This window comes from Acinonyx jubatus, chromosome F2 (assembly GCF_027475565.1).
Source record: "Acinonyx jubatus isolate Ajub_Pintada_27869175 chromosome F2, VMU_Ajub_asm_v1.0, whole genome shotgun sequence".
In the NCBI taxonomy this organism is placed as follows: domain Eukaryota; kingdom Metazoa; phylum Chordata; class Mammalia; order Carnivora; family Felidae; genus Acinonyx; species Acinonyx jubatus.
In genome coordinates this window covers 11,535,257-11,556,108 of record NC_069394.1, presented here as the reverse complement: position 1 = coordinate 11,556,108, position 20,852 = coordinate 11,535,257, and the positions used below count along the sequence as shown (strand labels likewise).

The 20,852-nt window shown below is 43.5% G+C and overlaps 1 protein-coding gene across 11 annotated transcripts in view; it reads right to left on the bottom strand.

The window, feature by feature from the left end:
- Positions 1-8,367: 8,367 nt before the first annotated feature.
- Positions 8,368-20,852, bottom strand: part of CYRIB (CYFIP related Rac1 interactor B) — a 147,399-nt gene continuing 134,914 nt past the window's right edge. For all 11 annotated transcript variants that reach the window (XM_053208339.1, XM_053208344.1, XM_027063907.2 and 8 more), the window contains 6 exons: positions 20,669-20,746; positions 18,444-18,560; positions 17,264-17,343; positions 15,823-15,949; positions 14,327-14,397; positions 8,368-9,111 (listed from right to left, as the gene is read on the bottom strand). In XM_053208339.1, the coding sequence (XP_053064314.1) occupies positions 9,048-9,111; positions 14,327-14,397; positions 15,823-15,949; positions 17,264-17,343; positions 18,444-18,560; positions 20,669-20,746 (537 nt within the window). In that variant the 3' untranslated portion in view covers positions 8,368-9,047. The remainder of the gene's footprint in view (positions 9,112-14,326; positions 14,398-15,822; positions 15,950-17,263; positions 17,344-18,443; positions 18,561-20,668; positions 20,747-20,852) is intronic.

Here is a 20,852-nt window from a genome sequence, read left to right as displayed (position 1 = left end):
ACCTCCAGAACTCCACTCCCCAGAGATAAGCAGTATTGACCTTTTGGTATTTATCCCTTCAGTATTTTCCCCATGCATTCATACAAATTATCTTGCAGGCCAATGTGATAAATTATTTTTGTAAAGCTGCTTTTTAAAAAATGCCATTACAGGGGCGCCTGGGGGTCTCAGTCGGTTAAGCATTGGACTTTGGCTCAGGTGATGATCTCGCTTGGTGGGTTCGAGTCCGGAGTCGGGCTATCTACTGTCAGCACAGAGCCCACTTCTGATCCCCGGTCTCCCTCTCTGCCTCTTCCCCACTTGATCGCTCTCTCTCTCAAAAATATATAAAGTATTAAAAAATGCATTACATTGTGTGCATGTCATTAGACATTCTCTGTACAATAAGAAGGGAGGTTTTCAGCAAGGGGATCTTTGCAGACCTTGAACCAACCCCTGGAGTTCCGAAAGCATCCTTCTGCCAGTTTGTGTATCTTCTATCTTCTCAGACCTGAGAGCTGGTGTGGCGCCTCCTGTGGAGAGAGCGAGGAGGCCAGCACTGCCCCCATTCTCTGCTGCCTGAGTCCACTGGTCCATCAAAACAGCCACGCCTCTCTTTTTGCATGCTGCTTTTAGGGGCAGAGCCCCCCAGTTTTAATCAAGGAGTTAAACAGTGGCAAGTACTTTAAAAGGGATTCATTGTCTACTCACATGTCTTAAGGGACATTAGATGAATCCATACACATGGTCTACATTATCTGCTTCCCTTTCCCATGTCCTCACCTCCTGCAGCTGCCCCAGCACCTCTAACCACCCCTGCACTGATTTCTCCTTACTGGGGCCATCTGCCTTCCATCTCCCTCTTCCTCCTCATGCATCCTCCTCCTCTCGGAGCCTCATTATACAGATTGGCCTGTTTTCTCTCCTAGCAAGAATCCCTCCTTTTGCAGAGGAGGGAATGGACATCCAGTGGCAATTAACAGATTCTCTTTTGTGGGCTGGCCGACATAATATAAATGTTGTTCCATATGCATATTTTTAAAAATTTATTTTATTTTTTAAAATTTACATCCAAATTAGCATATATTGCAACAATGATTTCAGGAGTAGACTCCTTAGTGTCCCTTACCCATTTAGCCCATTCCCCCCTCCCACAACCCCTCCATACTTATGGAGTATGTTCTCCATACTTATGAGTCTCTTCTCTTTTGTCCCCCTCCCTGTGTTTATATTATTTTTGTTTCCCTTCCCTTATGTTCATCTGTTTTGTCTCTTAAAGTCCTCATATGAGTGAAGTCATATGATTTTTGTCTTTCTCTAATTTCACAGCATAATATCCTCCAGTTCCATCCACGTAGTTGCAAATGGCAAGATTTCATTCTTTTTTATCCATTCATCCATCGATGAACATTTGGGCTCTTTCCATACTTTGGCTATTGTTGATAGTGCTGCTATAAACATGGGGGTGCATGTGCCCCTTTGAAACAGCACACCCATATCCCGTGGATAAATGCCTAGTAGTGCAATTGCTGGGTCATAGGGTAGTTCTATTTTTAGTTTTTTGAGGAACCTCCATACTGTTTTCCAGAGTGGCTGCATCAGCTTGCATTTCATAATGCATATATTTCTAAACACAATTTTCTTGAAAAGTAAATTTTGCCTGAATTTAGAAGTGATTGTAATTTGAATCAACAATGTACCAATTAAATCAAACTAGTTCTAGAAAGTGAGGTTCTATCATCATCATCTAGATGGAGAAAAATAATGTAACACACAGTAAGGGCTCTGAAACCAATAGATTTGGACTGACGTTGGTTCTATCAGGAGCGTGACCTTAGGCAAGTTTCTTACCCTCTCTGAACTTGTTTCCTCTCCTGTAAAGCAGGGGTAAAAATATCTCCATGTTGGAGAACATCATCAAAAAGATGTGACCACCAATTGATCTGTGAATGGTACCCAGGCACTCCAAGACTCCTCACCCCAAGCCCTGTCCTTGGAATGTGGGTTCTGCTTGACTTTCCTGCTCCCAGAGACTGCTCCAAGGACACAGACTTCAGATGGTGATGTGATGTTGAAAACACCTACGTGCTGTGTATGTGAATGAGCACAGTTAGGGCCTCTTTATAAACTTTCAAGATTTGGAGGGCAGGTACAGGAATCCATTTGACTTGCTGTTGCCAAAGACACACCACGTATGTAAATTCCCTTTGCTGGTATTAAAACTTGTCACCTACTTGGGGTGCCCAGGTGGCTCAGTCGGTTAAGGATTCCACTCTTGGTTTCGGGTCGGGTCACGATCTCATGGTTCGTGGGATCCAGCCCTGCATCGGGCTCTGCGCTGACAATGAGGAGCCTGCTTGGGATTCTCTGTCTCCCTCTCTCTCTGCCCCTCCCCCACCTGTGCGCACATGCGTGCTCTCTCTCTCTCTCTCACTCTCAAAACAAATAAACATTAAAAAATAAAAATAAAAATAAATAAAACTGCCACCTACCAGCCTGGAGTGGTCTGCCTCTTTCTCAGGTCTCTCCCTGCCCTCTGATTACAGGGGCCAGTTTCAGATCACACCCAGAAAGCTCAAGCTCCCAGGAGGGTTGTGAACCATTACTCCATGTGCTTGTACCCCTTTAATAGCATACTCACATACAGTGGCTCCAGATCATTTTCCTCCCTTTGTAGGACCCTCTAGAGATCCCATCCTAACAGTGCTCACAGGATGGCCCTTGTCTGAAATCCTCTTTCAAGCAGCTAAATCAGAGTCTCTGGAGCTGTTAGCTTGTGGCCAGCAGAGGAGGTAGGAGGGGTGAGCTGCCTTGTAGCCATGGGGACTGAAAGAAACGACTCTCTGGCAGGGTGCCTCATCTGCCTTTGGCCATCCCTGTGCAGCTCTCCCCTTTCTTGGGACCTCCCCAAAGCACACAGGACACAGTCTGGAAGCCAGTGTTGCCTTAGTAGCTTTTCTAGGTATGAGGTGGAACCTTAGAAATAGGGAAAATGGGTCATAAAGCCATTGACAGGCAGAAGAGGGACCAGAACCCGTACATGGGTGTCTTTCCCCTACCCAAACCATTTTGATGTCCACCCCTCATGCTCCTCCCACCTCCCAGCCTCTCACTGCCAAATGCTTCTGGAGAAATACTCCCCCACTGGGCCAATGGGGGCTGGAATCTCAGGGCAGAAGCCCTCAACTAGTGAAAGATACTAGTGTGTACTGAGCTAATCTCCCTGCTCCTGTAAAATATGTTCCACTCACTTCCTTCCCATTTCCTTCTCAGCCCATCCCTCCTTTCCAGGTGTTCAGGCCCCAAACTAGGATCATTCTTGACTCCAATCTGTTGGTGATGCCTGTAGCTCTCCCTCAAATTACCAAATCTGGTTCCTTCTCACCACATGGCTTTCCCTCCTGGCCTGTTTCACTCTGCCCAGCCTCTGGTTCTGGTCTCGCTGGGACCACCTCCCAAAATTAACTACTGATAGCACACAGTCCCTGCTCACGCTCTGCTTCCCATGGAAACCCCAGGCTACAACAGCATGTTCAATGGCAAGTGCAGTGGAGACAAAAGTAGAGTAAGGGTAGTGAGGAGGGTCTGGGAGTTTGTCATTTTGAACAGCAGGGGTCAAGGTAGGCCTCACTGGAGGGTTACATCTACATAGAGGGCATGGCCTACCCATAATCCCGATCGGGGGACCTGCCACCTCAAAGGACTTGGGACAGTGGAGTGACCCCCACTGTGTTCAAGGAACAGTAAGATTAGCATGGCCAGGGCTGATGCAGAGTGAAGGAGACACAATACTTGCACATGTGCATGATGTGTGTACAAGGCTTATCCTCACACCGTTGTTTACAACAGTTTGAAGACAGAGTCCATCAGACAAGGGCATGGTTAAGTAAATTATGGTCCATCAATACAATGGAATACTACCCAGCATTCAAAAAGAAGACACTTTTTATTTAATAATATGCAAATAAAGCCAAGTGTGGAATAGCGTATGTAAGAAGTGGGCATTTGGGGGCACCTGGGTGGCTCAGTCGGTTAAGCGTCCAACTTCGGCTCGGGTCATGATCTCGTGATCGTAGGGCTCATGAGTTCATGAGCGTAGGGCTCTGTGCTGACAGCTCAGAGCCTGGAGACTGCTTCGGACTATGTGTCTCCCTCTCTCTCTCTGCCCTTCCCCTGCTCACACTCTCTCTCAAAATAAACAAACATTAAAAAAATTGAAAAAAAATTACATTTGAGTAAAGAGATGGCAGAATAAATATGAATGACATAAAATCTGAACCCAAGTCTATCTCACATACAAAAGCCATGCTATTTCTCCTACAACCACACATTGTTTAGGAATTTCTTCAAAAAAATTTTTGAAAGCTTCCGGTGTTTTGTATCAACACACTATTCAGACCACATAGTGAATATACACCAACATTTGCTTTTGCTGTGGCTTCTTTTGTCTGAATGCCCTCTCTAAACACCTAGAACATGCTGCCCTCCTCCACCAAAGACCCACCAGCATCCATTATTACAGGGCTAGGACACAGTCCAAGTGGGCTCTGGGGAGGTGGAGGGGGCGGGGTTCTGAGTATTTCCGGACATAAAGATGAGCTTGTGAACACACCGACTGGAACAATCTATCAGCACGCTACACCTCGATGTTTAAAATAATTGTGTTGCTAATTTTCATTTCACATAGGCAGTTCATTGCCTGTCCGTTTAGAAAACCAGCACCACCACTGGTAGTGTTCATTAGTTATAGGATCTTTAAAGGGTTCATTAAAATTGTGCAGCTTTGCGCAGCACCCTCATCAACTGAGGGAGGTACAGTTGGTACCACTGACTACTCTAGAATCAATGGGCAACAAGACACCCAGAATAGGCTGTGTTGCTGTTTCTAACACAGTTGAATGTCATGATAGTCATAATAAAATGGACAGTGAGCACTTCTGATATCTATAGGACACTGCAGGCATTATCTAATATAATCCTCAGGGGTCACTGGAAAGGGTAGGTATCTCGCGATATTACCCGTTTTGTAAATGGGGACATGGACTCACCCAAAGTCACACTGATTTAAACTCAAGTCTGCCAACTCCTAAGTCTGTGCTGTGACGGTTCACATTCCTATCGCCTTCTGCAGGCGGTATATACAGACACACATATACGACGTGGCATCACACGTTAGAGATTTTGCCTCAATTCTCTCATTTTACTGAGGAGGCAGAGTTCCAAAGTGACGTGGCTCGGCTTTCCTCTTAATGCCCAGATCTTTCTATTCCATCTTTTGTGATCACACTGTACTCTATGGGCCTTAAAATATGCTCCGTGGGGCGCCTGGGTGGCTCAGTTGGTTAAGCGGCCGACTTCACTCAGGTCATGATCTCACGGTCCGTGAGTTCGAGCCCCACGTCGGGCTCTGTGCTGACAGCTCAGAGCCTGGAGCCTGCTTTGGATTCTGTGTCTCCCTCTCTCTGACCCTCCCCCGTTCATGCTCTGTCTCTCTCTGTCTCAAAAGTAAATAAACTTGAAAAAAAAAATTAAAAAAAAAAAAAAAGAAAAAAAAAAAAGGAAAAAATATGCTCAGTAAGGGATTATAAGGATTTATGGAATGGAAGGTAGTGCACTCTCAAATGGAACCAGAATGGCAATTTAACTCAAAAGACCTAGATTTGAGCACAAATGCTAATTATCTTTAAAAAAAAATTTTTTTTTTAACGTTTATTCATTTTTGAGACAGAGAGAGAGACAGAGCATGAACGGGGGAAGGTCAGAGAGAGAGGGAGACAGAATCTGAAACAGGCTCCAGGCTCTGAGCTGTCAGCACAGAGCCCGACGCGGGGCTCGAACTCACGGACCGCGAGATCATGACCTGAGCCGAAGTCGGACGCCCAACCGACTGAGCCACCCAGGCACCCCAACAAATGCTAATTATCTTTATGACAAGTCTAAAATATTTGGAGCAACCATAAAATAGTCCAGAGTGCTTTTTAACCCAAATCTGTAAGGACGAAAATAGCCGACTGAAATATTCTGCTCATCCACATTTAGGGCTGCAGAAATGGGGCAGTGGATGTACCAGATACTTTACATCATGAAGGAAGAGGTACAGATACTGTTTTAGAGGTAACGGGGGGGTGGGGAGATGGGCAGGTCAAAGGAAGCTGGCTTCGAGAGAGATTTAAGACTTACCTACTCAGAGCAGGGTCACTCCCCGCCTCCGGCACGCAGGGCAGACCCTAATTCATCCCGGCCGTCTTTCTTGAGGAGCCCATGGCCAGTCCCATAATCCTCCATTGTAGAACAGACATCACAAATAAGAGATCAGACTTGGTAGGTGGGAAGTTGCCTGTTTGTTCCCTTTGACCATCTGAATGGCAAATATCAGACCTGGAATTAAATCCACGGCAGCAGAGATGGCTCCTTTCATCACACTGTAGCCTCCACTTCTCTGACACCAGGTTCTCCAACAAGCCTGCTCTTGTAACTAGTGCAGGGGTTGGCAAACTCCTTCTGTTAAGGGGCCAGGTAGTAAATATTTCCGCCTCTGAGGGCCATATGGCTCTGTCACAAGAATTCCATTCTACTGTTGTGGTGCAAAAGGAGCCAAAAACAATAGGTAAACAAATGAGTCAGGCTGTGTTCCAACACGATTTTATTTATGGACACTGGAGTTTGAATTTCATATACTTCACACGTGCTATGAAATATCCTTTTGGTTTTTCTCAACCTTTTAAAAATGTAAAAACTACTTTCAGTTCACAGGCTGTACAAAAATCGGTGGTGGGTTAATGGGCCCACAGACCAGTTTGCTGGTCTCTGTCTAGAATTAGGGGTTTTCTACTTACTCTCCGGTACGCAGAGCGTGAAGAAGTGTGGGGGCTGGAAGAGCCACAGCAGTGTCACTTTGTCCACTCCAGGTGCGTCACGACTTATTTGTATGCATTCACTCCATTCGGGCGTTCACTGGGCCTCTACTCAAATCTGGGGCCTGTGCGAGATCCTGGGGACACTGAGGGAAAAATCAGACGTGGCTCTCCTCGTGGGTTCTCTCAGAGTCAGAAAAGGTACCCACAAGCGGTCAGGTATCAGAGGTGCTTGACGAGATGCCCGTGGTAGATTCCCAGGGCTGCCACAGCGAAGTGCTACCAACCAGGTGCTTTGAAACAACACAAGTGTGTTTGTTCTCTCACAGTCCCGGAGACCGGGAGTCTGAAATGAGGGCTGGTTCCCTCTGGAGACGCCCGTCTTCTGGAGGGAGGATTGGTCCCAGGACTCCCAGCTTCTGGCAAATGCCAGCAATTCTTGGCTCCCTGGCTTGCAGATGTGCTGCTCCAATCTGCCTCCATTTTCACATGGCCTTTTGCTGTGTCTGCTTCCCCTTCTTTTCTCTAACAAGGATTTGTCATTCGATTCAGGGCCTACTCGAATTCAGGATGGTCTCCTCTCCAGGTCCTTAAACTAATTCTATCTGCAGACACCCTTTTACCAAATAAGGTTGTATTTTCAGGTTCTGGGTCGACGTTCTTTTAGGTGAGCCACTATTTAACCCATTTTAATAGTCTTAGAAGACGGAGATTAAGGTTATCCTGAACGCTTCATGAAGAAGGTCCCACAAGCTGCTGCTCATCAAATGGACGTGAGGGGAGGGAGGGAGCGGTAGGGTCGGGGACCAGCCAGAGTTAGGGAGGTGTGACACCACATACAACTTATCTAAACTGCAAGCGGCTGAGCCTGGCCAAAGAGCCCGGCCGGGAGAGGGTGAGACGAAGGCCAGGAAGGTCAGCAGGGATGCCACCATGGCGCCGTGGGCATCATGATCTGGCACCATTAAGCCAGAAGGATTTGACGGAAGCCTCTGGCATTCTCTTCCACACTTAACCACTTCAAGTGCACCAGAGCTGGACTAGACAACCTTTAAACTGCTTCTCCCCATCAGCACATTTAGATTCCACGATTATGGTTTTATGACCTTAAAATAACAAAAGCCCTTGTTTTCTACCACCAGTGAGTCAAGTTCCTCTTACCACTCACTCCCTGTCCTCCCAGTGTTGAGGGCCGTTCTTCCTTCCGCCCTCTTTGCTTCCTGTGGCTTCCCTCTCACTCCTGGGAACTGTGAATCGAGCAAATGTAGTTTTCCTTCTATTACTACCACCCATACAAGAGTAAATCAAGAATAAAAGGCAAGCTAATGACCAGATCACTGATCTTCCTGCATTTAGCAAAATTTTAGAAGCAATGAAAACTACACACGTAGACAATAATGAAGAAAAAGACTATTAAAAACACCCAGCTCTCCCCTAAAAGAAGGGGAAATTACACGTGTATGCATTCCATTAAAATACGCACGGGGAAGGCTTCAGAAGCCTAAAAACAAAATACCAGTAAACCAAGCCACACTTAGAAAAATGAAAGCTGATTTTTATTTTATCATCAACAGCCATTCTTTAAACATGAACATGCATACGTAATATTCTACGCACACATCACAGTTTTTAACGTTAGTTAATAAAGGTTAAACACACAACATACATCCTTACAAAAAAAGTCAAAATGCAAACTTAAAACTTTAAACAAAAGTCTTACTAATTTAAAAAAAGTTTGTGTTGGGTACCATTTGTACAACACAGTTAATTTAAACATTTTCATTTTGGCTGCACATGAAAAAAGCGGCAGTAGAAAATAAAGTCGTTGACGGTTTTTAAATAGCAGAATAGGCAGTTTTGCCATGCAGGAGAAGCAATATTAAATATTAGTTTTCAAAAAAAATCCACATTTAAAAATATTTAGTTCAAGTCACAGAATTTTTCTCAGTAGAGACCCCAATGCAATGCGGAATTAGCTGCCTCAGATGGCCCATTCGAAAGGACAGTGTCCCTTCAGAGTAGAACTTTACTGGTTTTGGCACAGAAAAGAAGTCTTGAGAACGAGAACATGATTAAAAAAGAGGGAAGAGGAACAGAGGAAAGAAATAAAAAGCAGGAGTACATGAGATAGTAATTGCAATCACTAAAAACTGTGCATTCTCAGCCACTGCAGAATACTGTCTTTTGTCCACAGCAGGCGCCCGCCCAGGGCTGCTATTGCAGCATGGATCTGATTTGCTTGGAGGTAGTCTCATCGTTCAAATGTTTTGTTGTGTACCTGAAAGTATAAGAACAGCTATTTTAGGGAATTCTGAAAACCATGATCTACCGCGGGTTCCATCATTATCACAAGCTGGGCAAGTAGGCGAAACTCTCCTCTCACAGCATCGCGCCTTTTCTCTCCAGCTTCAGCTGCGTTCAGGCTCTGCCCTGCTTACCCTAACCGCCTACTGCACAACATATCCGATAGCTCTTTACTTAAGGAAGAACTACCTTACTGAAGCGATCCAGTTAAATTCTAAGGTAAACAATGAGCTGCGCCCTCTCACAGGGAAACAGCTGTCACTCCATCTCAGGGACTGGCAAGTACAACCTGAGGCCCAACCTAGCCCACCGCCTATTTCTGTATGGCTTGTGAGCTAAGTATATTTTTACACTTTCACTTATTTTTTAAATGTTTATTTATTTTTGAGATAGAGAGAGACAGAGCACAAGTGGGGATGGGGCAGACAGAGAGGGAGACACAGAATCCGAAGAAGGCTCCAGGCTCTGAGCTGCAAGCACAGAGCCCAATGCGGGGCTGGAACACACAAACTGTGAGATCATGACCTGAGCAAAAGTCAGAAGCTTACCCAACTGAGTCCCCCAAGGTGCCCCTGTTTTTACACTAAAAATGAACGGGGAAAGAAATCAAAAGAATAATATTTCATGTTAACGTGGAAATTCTATGAAATTCAAATTTCAGTGTGTTTATAAAAAGTTTTAATGGAACACAGCCATATACAGATTCACTGAGGTATTCTCTATGGTCACCTTCTTGCCACAATGGCAGAGTTGAGTAGCTGTGACAAGAAACCACATAACCCCAAATCCTAAAACATCTGTGTTTATTCTCTAGCCCTTTACAGAGAAAGGCCGGCCCCCACTCTAGTCTGTATCTAAGCTCAACTAACTACCACAGTTCCAACTGTCACATCCCAAAACATCTCCATTCTTGAAGTGCCTTATTTCCAGGTAGGTGTGTTTTGCTATAAGCATGTAAACCACAAGTAAAGAATCATGAAGAGTGATTACTATTTTATGAGAACAGTCCCCATAGGAGTCCTTTAATAGCCGAAATTCAGTAAGTGAGCCTATTATGTATCTGGCACTGTTCCAGGTTCTTACAACCTGGCAGAGAAGACAGACAGTGACACACTCACATAAGGGGCAAAGGAGGAAAGTACTAGATGGGGCCTCAGATGCTGGGAAAGCCCAGCTCATGAGGACACTGCAGGCCACAGTGAGGAGTTGGGAAGTCATTATAAGTGCAGTGAAAGCCAGTGGAGGACATCAAACAGGGTAGTGATGTGGGCCTTTATTTATGTTCTGGAAGGACTGCTCTGGCCATTGAGCAGAGGCACCAACAGAGGGACCAGCCAAGGGCTTGCTCCAGGGGACTCAGTGAGAGATGAGCAAGGCCTGGACCACATGAGCAGCAATGGAAACAGGTGCTCAAGGCTTGAATATGGGACATATTTTGGAGACAATTCGGACAGAACTTAATGCTGGACCAGTTAATCTGGCCTGTGAAAATTTCACATATCATCTTTCAGGAATATATAACTTTAAGCAAAGTACACACAGATGGCCTTTGTGTGTTCAAGAAACTTAAACCCAATTCTTGCTAGTTCTCAAGTCAATTGAAAAACTAAAGGAAGTATATGAACTCAACTCCTTGCAGAGGTAAAGACACAAATACTTACTAAGTACCTGATACATCCTCTACAATTTTGCCCTCCAAAAAGAAGGCACTTCCAAATTGTTCACATATTACTGAAAAGACACCCAAGCACCTGGCATGGGACAGGTGCTCAACCAGTATTTGTGGAAGGCAGGTGAGAAAGCAAGCAGCCAGGCTGGGGGAAAACATCCATGAAGGATTACTTACATTAAGTGGCAAGTGATGTAGCCAAGACTAAAGCTGTTTTCATTTCCAAGTGCAGATAAAGCGTATGTAGCTACACATATCCTCCTGATGTCAGGAAGTAAAAACGTTCATCATCCCTGTCTTCATTTCCGTTTTTCCCTTTCCCTCACAGGGCAGAGGGCCCCCAACTGGCACACCACCATCTCTGCTCAGAGCAGCCGCACGTATCGCTACTCAGCAATGTTGTGACACCGGGAGCGGGAGTGCTCTGGCTCCTTCTGCGGGATGAGACCATGCACTTGTAACAGGTCTCACGTCCTTTCCGCCAAACGGGGCCAACTGGAGGGAGGCCTGTCCCGTCACCACACTCTTACCAAGAAAAGGCCTTTACCACCTAACGTGTGCAAAAGTGTATGGACATATACGGGTTTATGTCACTTTGTGCATAACAACCAAGTTCCTTTCCAAGTGCATATACTTTTCTACTGAAGAGAAGCAACTATTATTGATCTTTACTCTGAAACTGAATAAAGACAGCAGTTATCTAGCATTAAACCTTAACTCCGAGCTCTGGCTCTCTCTCATGATCAAGGCACTTGGTTCCACTTCTCCACCTACTGAATGTAGACAGGACTTGCTGCTTTCTTGTAATCACGTCCTGTAAGCTGGAGGCACTGTGTTATTTCTATACAGAAGCACTCCAAATAAATAGCTTATTATATGCATGTGCAATTAAAACTTAAAAATTTTTGGTTATTAACTGCTGGCTGAGGAAAATGATGGAGTGAGCATTTCTAGGAAAGCAGCTACTCAGAAAGTAATTCCACAAAAGTGTTTTCCATTTGCTAAAGGTTTAATTAACAATGAACATTTACATAGCACTTTGGGGATTATAAAATGCTTTTTACATAGTATCTCCTTTGCTGTGAGTGAAGCATATTAAGGGCGAGGGTGATTTAGTTTGAGCAACGTTTCTCAAAGCACCAGCATTGTATCAGCAAGGATGTTTACTTATAGAATGAGGTGCGTGGGCCCCACACCAGACCTTAGAATCTCTCTGGGTACGGTGGCCTGGGAATGTGCATTTTTGTTTCCCTCCCAGTTACTCCAAAAACACTCCAGGGTTCAATCACACAGGAACCTTAAGGCTCAATGGTACAGCATCAAGCATATGGGATTTGAAGAATGAAATCCTGAATGTGAAGACAGAGTCTGACATGGATTAATCGCCTATATAATCGGTAAGTCTCTCAAGAGCTCAAGGTAGCTGTACAATGGAGACATGCCCCACACCTCACATCCATCCCCTACTTCACAGAGCTGTGGTCAAGATCAAATACAGTCATAAAGAGGAAACCACGCTGTAAACTTACAGGGCTACAAAAATGTTACTCACTGTAACCACTACTACTAAGTATCAACTACACCGATGAACCTTAAGAAACTTCCCAGGTGGAAAAATGAGAACCAACCACAAAACACATCCACTGGGAACGAAAACAGTTCGAGAGTTATCTCTGCAACAAAACCTTCATCTTCTACTTTCCGTTAGAGACGTGCAAAGAAGACTGAAAAGCGACCGGTGGCTCTTGCCTCAATGGTGCTTTTCTCCCCTCAAACACAGACTGGCGTGTGCAAGACTTTAACCCCACCTCTCACTTAGCCCCACAGCCCAGCGCTGCCCTAATTTGAGAGTGGAGAGACTGAACTACCTTTAACTACTGCAAACAAAAGTAAACTCTGAGTCTTCATGTGTGGACCACTGTCCCTTCGAAGTAAAGAAATAACACCAGACCCTCCTGGCCTCCAATTCTCTCTTCCTTTTCAGAACAGGTCCCCTGTCACTGGGTGGCTTTGGAGAGTCTAACCAGTAAGAAAGGAGAGTCTTAGGAGAAAAAGTGAGCTGACTGGGACCCGGGGAGTCTTGAGAAAGAGATCGAGTAGTTATGGTTCACAATAGCACGATTATGGGTGAAACAAATGAGGTGCACACTGTAAAAACCTCCAGAGTAAAAAACTCCCAATCATTGTGGTTTCTGACAGACTTATGGCTGAAATAGCTTGACATTATGAGGATTTTCATGGTTATACTATGTTCCGTAATCTTTCTGGTATTTGTTCAGAAGAGACCTCCTTTATTCAGGCACTTGCTGCTTACAGAATATTTCTCATAATCTTAATAAAATCCTTTGATGGTTCCATGCAACTGAAATGACACAGCATAGATTCTGCTTTATCATGTGCCAAGTGTGACTAAGCATTCAAGAGGAATAACCAACCTGTTTGGCTCATAAAACATGGGAGAAACTTAAGACTGAACTGGAAATCATTTTCATGTATCACGTGGACTGCAGTGAGAAACAAAGATGGCCTGTGACCTCATTAAGTTTCTATATAAATATTTCTGTGCTCATGTAATTTTTGTGTTAAACACAAAATAAGCAATGAGCAAGTTATCTTTTATGTTAGGAAAATAAATTACACTACAAATTAAACCTCTGTAGTCAAGATGTTATAATATGCTGTGATTTGCATTTAAAAATAGTCCAGCATTCAAGAAATGCCTGGCTGGCTCAGTCAGTAGAGCATGCAACTCCTAAACTTGGGGTCCTGAGTTCAAGTCCCACATTGGGCCTAGAGCTTACTTAAGAAAAATAAAAGAAAAAAGAATCCTGCCTTAAAAAACAATTCCACCATTATTAGGAGCTACAGTAGCTAAATCGAGTAGTGTAAGCAAGAGAAGACATCAAATAACAAGTTTATTTTCATTACAAGAAATACACAAAAGTAACAAAAATACTTGTAAAAACAGAAATATTAATACACTATATTAAGGAAAAAGAGGTAGTTATAAAAGAGTTTGTATAGCATTACATTTGTAAAAAGATAAGTATCAGAGAGCTTTGACTATCTACAAATATAAAGAACAAACTGTGGAAGACTATATACACCGAAACATTAACAGCGGTTTATTTCAAAATGGTGAGATTATGTGATTTCCTTCTTTTGCTCTCAATTTTCCTGGGTTGGCTGAATTTTATTTACAATTAGCATGGTCTACTTTCATTAAAAAATAAACATCCCAAGAGGAGCAAAAAATGAAAGCCAAAATCTATAGCAAAGAAATGAAGCTATTTTCATCTGTGCATGCACACCACACACACACACACACACACACACACCCCACTCTTTATTGGAAAAATATTGTAACTGAAAATTTAAACACAAGGTTACCAATAAGCAAAATGGTATCTGCACTTTTCTAACATGAACATATATATTCATATCCTTTGTATTATTCACGTTTTGAAGCATTTTCTTACATATATTTTTTCTGTACAGACGCACATGTACATATACACACCTGAGAGCATTTAGAAGACCTTCTACGCTATTGGGAGGTTGGTCCTTAAGAACTTTGATACAACCTTTCATCTAAGGAGAAGAAGAAATGGAAAAGGTAAAAAACTGTTTTCTCAAAGAACATTCACTATCAAAACAGTAGTACTTAAATTAGCACAACTATGGAACTCGTGAGAAATTACATTCTGGAAATGTCAAAATTATTACTGTTAGAACAGGGGGAAAAACTACGCAAATGCTATTTTCAGTTTCTCAAACAGAACGTTTTAAGAACCAAAGCAGAAGCAGGCACACTCATGAGAAAACTACAGGGCGGCGAAGGGATGACTTCCCGGAGAAGGTGTGGAACAGTCTCTGAAAGGACGGACGGACGCGGTGCCAAGGAGCAGAGGAGCCTTTCCAGGCAGGCAAACACCTTGACAAAAATAGTAAAGTTTACCACACGCTGAGGACAGAATCTTGGGGAGTCACAGGGGAGTTTACACAGGGCTTCGCAAGCCAGGAGGACTCATTTGGAACTTATGGGGCAGGGACTTGTTATGGGCCATTAGAAAGGGAGCAGCTCAGTGTAGACGGTGTGTAAAGATGGGCTGCAGACTGTGAAAATGTAGAACACGCTAGAAGAGCACAGCTTTGGAAACCATGGAGATGTGGATTCAAAATCCCACTCCATCATTCACTAGAAATTACACTATGTCATTTCCCTAAATTTTAGGTTATCTGTTAGTACGGGGGAGATAACATCTACATCCTAGAAGTATTTTCACAGGTAAGTGGGCAACAAGCATAAATTTCGTAGGACACAGTAATCATTCAATAAATGTTAACTCATTTCCCTTTACAGAGGATGGACGTGAATAAAGAAAGGCAGGGAGACTGGCTGGCAATCGGTCATCTAGACACGAAATGCTGAGAGCCTGAACTACCAAAGGGAAAATGGCAGACAATTCTCACCAAACACTGGTTACAATTCTGATGAACCAGATGTGACTAGGAGAGAAATTAGAAAACAGAGGAACCAAGGGAGCTACTTTATTCCTAATATAAATTCGTGTAGAGACAAGCAAAGCTGACACCCAGATGAGAGCCACAGATTACTATGCCTGGGAGGAAGGAGAAAAATCTGTATTCTGTTACATAGTCTTTTTCCACTGGAGCACCTCTACTGACTTTGTCTATACATGATGGAAATAAATCTTTTGTTTGAAATGGCCTTTGGTCAAAGAATGAAATTTCTGATGTCGGATTATTTATTTACACTGCCAAACAGGCAGAAGGACCACTGGCGAGTACAAGGTCCAGCTGTCCTCCATTCTACTGCACTCGTATATGGCTGTAAACCATCCAGCACAATATGAGAGGCAACAGAAACCCACCATTATCAGAAACTATAAAACTGAGGTCTGTGACAGAGTGCAACCTGCAGCTCTTTAAACAAAAGCCTACGATCTCCACTTACGGAAATGGTTGAGAATTAAATAAAGCATTGTAACTTACATCAATTTTTGAAGTTTTGGCAAATGCTCCCACTGGATGTACGTGGTCATAGAGTATTATGACACCCACCATTACCCTCAAGCAGAATGACACTGTCTCTTCGTTTGTAAATCTGCTTCTGTATTCCCTGGGGGGTAGAAAAGATATGGCTGGATGAGGCACATCACTACTTAAGGAGTTCATTCAACTTTCAGCTGATGCTGAAGGATACACTCTGTTGATATCTAAAAGGAATGCTAACATATACCCTCCTTTCTCCATGGTGAGATTCCCAGGGAAATGAGGTTGATAGAGCGGTGATCACTTAGGTATTCTGATCTCTACATGCACCCTCTTGGTATATCACCCCTTTTGCTTGGCAGAGATGAGGCAAATTTAGAGAAATGAAAAGCCCCAAAGTAAAAGCTTCAGGACAGGTGCTTTGTAAAGGCTGTTACCACCAATATGATGGAAAAAGCCACTTGCTTAATAGAGCAGTATGTTTGCTATTTAGAAGCTAACTTACTAATCGAAGTATTACATCATTATATTACTTCATTCTAGTTTTACTAAAATTCAATCATATTCCTTTCTCGGGAAAAAGGGAAATAGAATTTTGTCTCTGCAGAAGGCAGCATGGCATGGCAGAAAGCATCCAGAACCAGGATGGGACCATCCAGGCACATGGGTGGGGTCGGCCACCGTGCTTAAGTCCCTTCGCTTCCCAGGAGCTCACTCCCCTAAATGATGACAATGATGAATGGCTGCCCTCCTTACTTCATACGGCTTTCCAGAAAGATGATGTGCGTAATAGTGCTTTGGAAAACGAAAAGCTCCACAAAAACAAAAGTTATCTAATAGAACCATATGTTATTCAGGAATCCAGGAGGGATTCTTTCTGCCTGCTGATAAGAAAATCCAGCCAGAAAACACAGTGGTACATATATGATAAATGGCTTGAAAGTGAAGGGAAACCCAGAAGAGAATTCAGATTAGTGTCGGATAAAAACCACAGACTGTGAACTAATACCGAGGGACAGGGATAAGGAGAAGAGTTGGCAGCTCTTCCTTGTCCAAAGCGCTATTACACACATCATTTTGTTGGAAAGCCTTATGAAGTAGGAGGGCAACCATTCATCTAGCAAAAGGGCAAGGTTCCTCACTGAAAAGGAGAGAATGCTTAATGAGAAGCATAACCAAAACACCAAAGCTCTTCCCCCACCTCCAATAAGAGCACCACAAAATTCCCCACTCTGAAGAATCTAAGTTAGCCTGACTGGTCTCAGGCACCTGAAAACCCACTGTACTTTCTACTCAAACCAGAAGTTACATTAAGCTTCCAAATTACTTTAATATCGTTCATATATTAACATTAATTCCCACCTTCCAAATAAGACCTGTTCATATCTAGACACCAACTTCGGTAGGATTGTTAGAGTGAAAAAGATCAGCTAATACTCACGGTGTTTCGAGCATGACTCTGCATACACTGGCCATGGTGCTTAGACAATCCGTGGTATTTTCTATTGGTAAATTTTTATTCTGTAAAAGTATATAGAGAAAAAAAACTGAAAGTGATAGTTATTACTTAAGTATAATTTAAAATCCAGCACAATGTGGAAAACTGACAACTTTAAAATTTGGTTCCTACTCCTAATTTTTAAAAAAGTGTGCTAGATTCTAGGTACTGTTCTAAGCTCTAGGGATATGGCTAAGAGCTAGAGAACCAAGACCCTGTGCTCCTGAGAGTCACTTCCATTCTGGCTGAGTGGAAACAACCACTACATGCAGCCAGGGCCCCACAGGCCATGAGGTATGGGGAATTTATCCGAAGGATACTGGGAAGTCACTGGGAACACTTGAAGCAGAGGAAGAAAGGCATTTGGTTTTTTTTTTTAAAGATTACTGGGGCACCTGGGTGGCTCAGTCAGTTGAGCGTCCGACTTCGGCTCAGGTCATGATCTCGCGGTTTGTGAGTTTGAGCCCCATGTCAGGCTCTGTGCTGACAGCTCAGAGCCTAAAGCCTGCTTCAGATTCTGTGTCTCCCTCTCTCTGCCCCTCCCCAATTGTACTCTTGTCTCTCTCAAAAATAAATAGACATTAAAAAAAAAAATTAAAAATAAAAAAAGATTACTTGGCTGTTCTTTGAAGAAAGGACCATCGTGGGGTCAGAGTGGAAAAAGTAAGGCCAGTAGGAACATGAATGCAGGTGACAGAGTGGTGGGCTGATGTGGAGAGGTAGAGGAGGAGAGGGGCAAAGTTTTCAGATTCAGGATGTATTTTGGAGGAAGAGTCAACAAGACTATCTGATGGAAGAGACATAAGAGGTGAGATAAAGAAAGGAATTCAGGATGATGACCCCTAAGTCAGTTGCTTTTACAGTGGTACTATCAAGATGGAAAAGACTGCAGAAAGGGCTGGGTTTGGCCACGGTAAGACTGAGGTGTCGCCTAGACATCCAGAGGGAAGCTGCCAACAGGCAGGTAGATGTGTATGCGTGTGCCTCGGGGAAGGGGCAGGACTCAGTGCACGCGCACAGAAGACGCACAGAAGACGGCAACGTCGTGAGGCCTGGACAGGTCACCCTGGCTGCTGACAGGAAGTGTAACAACATAGAGAGTAACTGTCCAGACAACACTTACCTCTGATACAAATTTTGTTGTGGCGTCACTTAAGGTTTTCAGCATTGGGGTTGCCTCAGCATAAAACAAAGACATTCGATTTGCCAATTCATTATTTACTTCATTTTCTCCTTCTGCCTGTGTGGAAAATAAGCACTTGATATCAGTTCACAAATTATTAAATAGGATAACATGTATAAAAGAACCGAGGCAGAGTGACTGTTTCGCTAATGCTTGTTAAATTACTCTAATAAATACGCTTATATTTTAGACCCTCATGTGCACGTATATTTAAAAATAGGTTAAAAATGGTATTAAGCAATTTTTCAAAAAGAGTAACCTCTCTTAAAATATTTTACATGACATCAAGCAACTAAATAAAACCTTGCTGGGCTGCCTCCTGTAACAAGGAGTGGCTCTAAATGCTACGGGGGCAGGGAGATGGCGAGGGCACGGCCTGGCCTCCATCTCAGAAGCACACAAGTATCCAAACAACAAACTGAGAGGCAATGACAAAAAAAAGGAGGGGAGAGAAAGACTACGTCTGACCGGAAGAAACAAAAATGGATTCTGAAGAGGCAGCTCTTGCAGGTGAGGGCGGGCAGGTATGCATGGTATTACAACCAGACAGGGGATGAGAGCATGTTTTCAAATGACGTGGAGTGTAACCCGGTGCACTCAGGGCAAGAAGGGGAAATGACTAGCGAAGAGTAAGGGTGGAAAGCAGGGCTGGAGCCAGATTGCGGAGGACCTTAGCTGTTGGCCCAAGTTCCTAACTTTCTTCTGCATGTAACAGGGACCACTCAGTGCGCTAGAAGAAAGAACAACAATTAAGTCAATTTTCTAAAGCAAGTTGACAGATGATGGTAGGCAGAGTGTACCAAAACAGAAAAAGACCATGGGTCAAAAAAAGGAGTTCTCCTGCTAGAGAATGACTGTCGGAGATGCGGAATGAGGCTCTCGACTGGGACAGAAGAAGTACGAGATGAAAGGGGGGAGGGGGGCGAGGAAGAGACTGGAAAGCTATTTCACTTGATAACAACTGGATTTCCCTTTAATTACTGAGGGTGCAAGATGGCACCCTTGTATTTGGCCTCGAGTGGTAGCAGGATGGCTACAGCAGAGGGCTGGCTGGGTGTTACGTGATTTGATTGGATCTGATCTGACTTTACACGGTGGGTATGAAAAAAACAGACGATAAGCTCAGCCTCACAGCAAGAACTGGTCTATGCAAAACCACACTGATGTAAAATAACAGAAGCTTCATGGAAGAGAAATCCTTCTTCCAACCAAGGGCCTTACAGCAGCCACTTCATAAAATTTTGATTCAATGAAAAAAGAGAAAGAAGAAAAAAAAAAAAAAAAGAATGATCTCCCTTGTCATTTTCTTTAACCTCTTAAGCCACTTACTGCTCCTTACACACTCACATGATCTTTCCTTACTAAGCTATCTAGTTAAGGCTGTAAGGCTGATCCTAGAAATTTTTCACACCAATTAGCACAATGTAGGTCCTCAAAATACCTAAAGAAAAAGATATTTTCTTTCTATTTAAGGTTTTACTTCTGGTAGTTGACTCCCTGGAGGTAGAAAGGGGTAAAGACAAGGAGAAATCAAGGGAAATCAAGCCTTAATAAACCAGAAGAGATGTTATACTAGCCAAGGACCAGGCACAGAAGCGCTCATGGCCCACAACTCTGCTGACAACAGTACCCCTCCCATTCCGGGCCACCTTCTTTCCTGGATTCTTCCATTCTAAGACCATGGGGTCTCACAACCACTAATCCACAAAGTTTTTGTGCAATTAAAATGAAAATACACATGGGGGCCTGGCTGGCCGGGTCGGTGGAGCATACGACTCTTGATCTAGGGGTTGAGTTCAAGCCCCACATTGGGTGCAGAGATTACTGAAGAATAAAATCTTTAAATGAACGAGTAAATAAATAAGTAACATGAGAATACACAGAGAAATTTTGTAAGTATTACTATATGGACAAGGAGCAGTTCTATTAAGTAGGCGTAGGGGTCTGAGGCGCTAGGTGAAGAGCAGGGAAGCACCACGCATGGGCTGCTACATCTTGCACTTTCCTCTCATACCTACAGTCGCCCATAGCTGGTTATTGACTGTGTCATTAGCTTTTACTTGATCTGAGTGAATGAGCAAATGAACAAGCAAATAAGCGAATGCACTGAACAAATAAATTAACGGCTCCCATTGCCACCCCCCTGATTCAAAGCATTGACTTACTGGAACGTTATTAATCCTCATACGACTCAATGTTCTTCTGTAATAGCTGAAATCATTCTGTATGGCAGGATTTGTCATCTAAAGACATTTATGAAAGAAAAGTGTATTATGTACACTAAATGATAGTGTAAAAAATAAGTGAAAAAATCTACTAAATACAGCCTTAACTAGTTAAGTAACATTC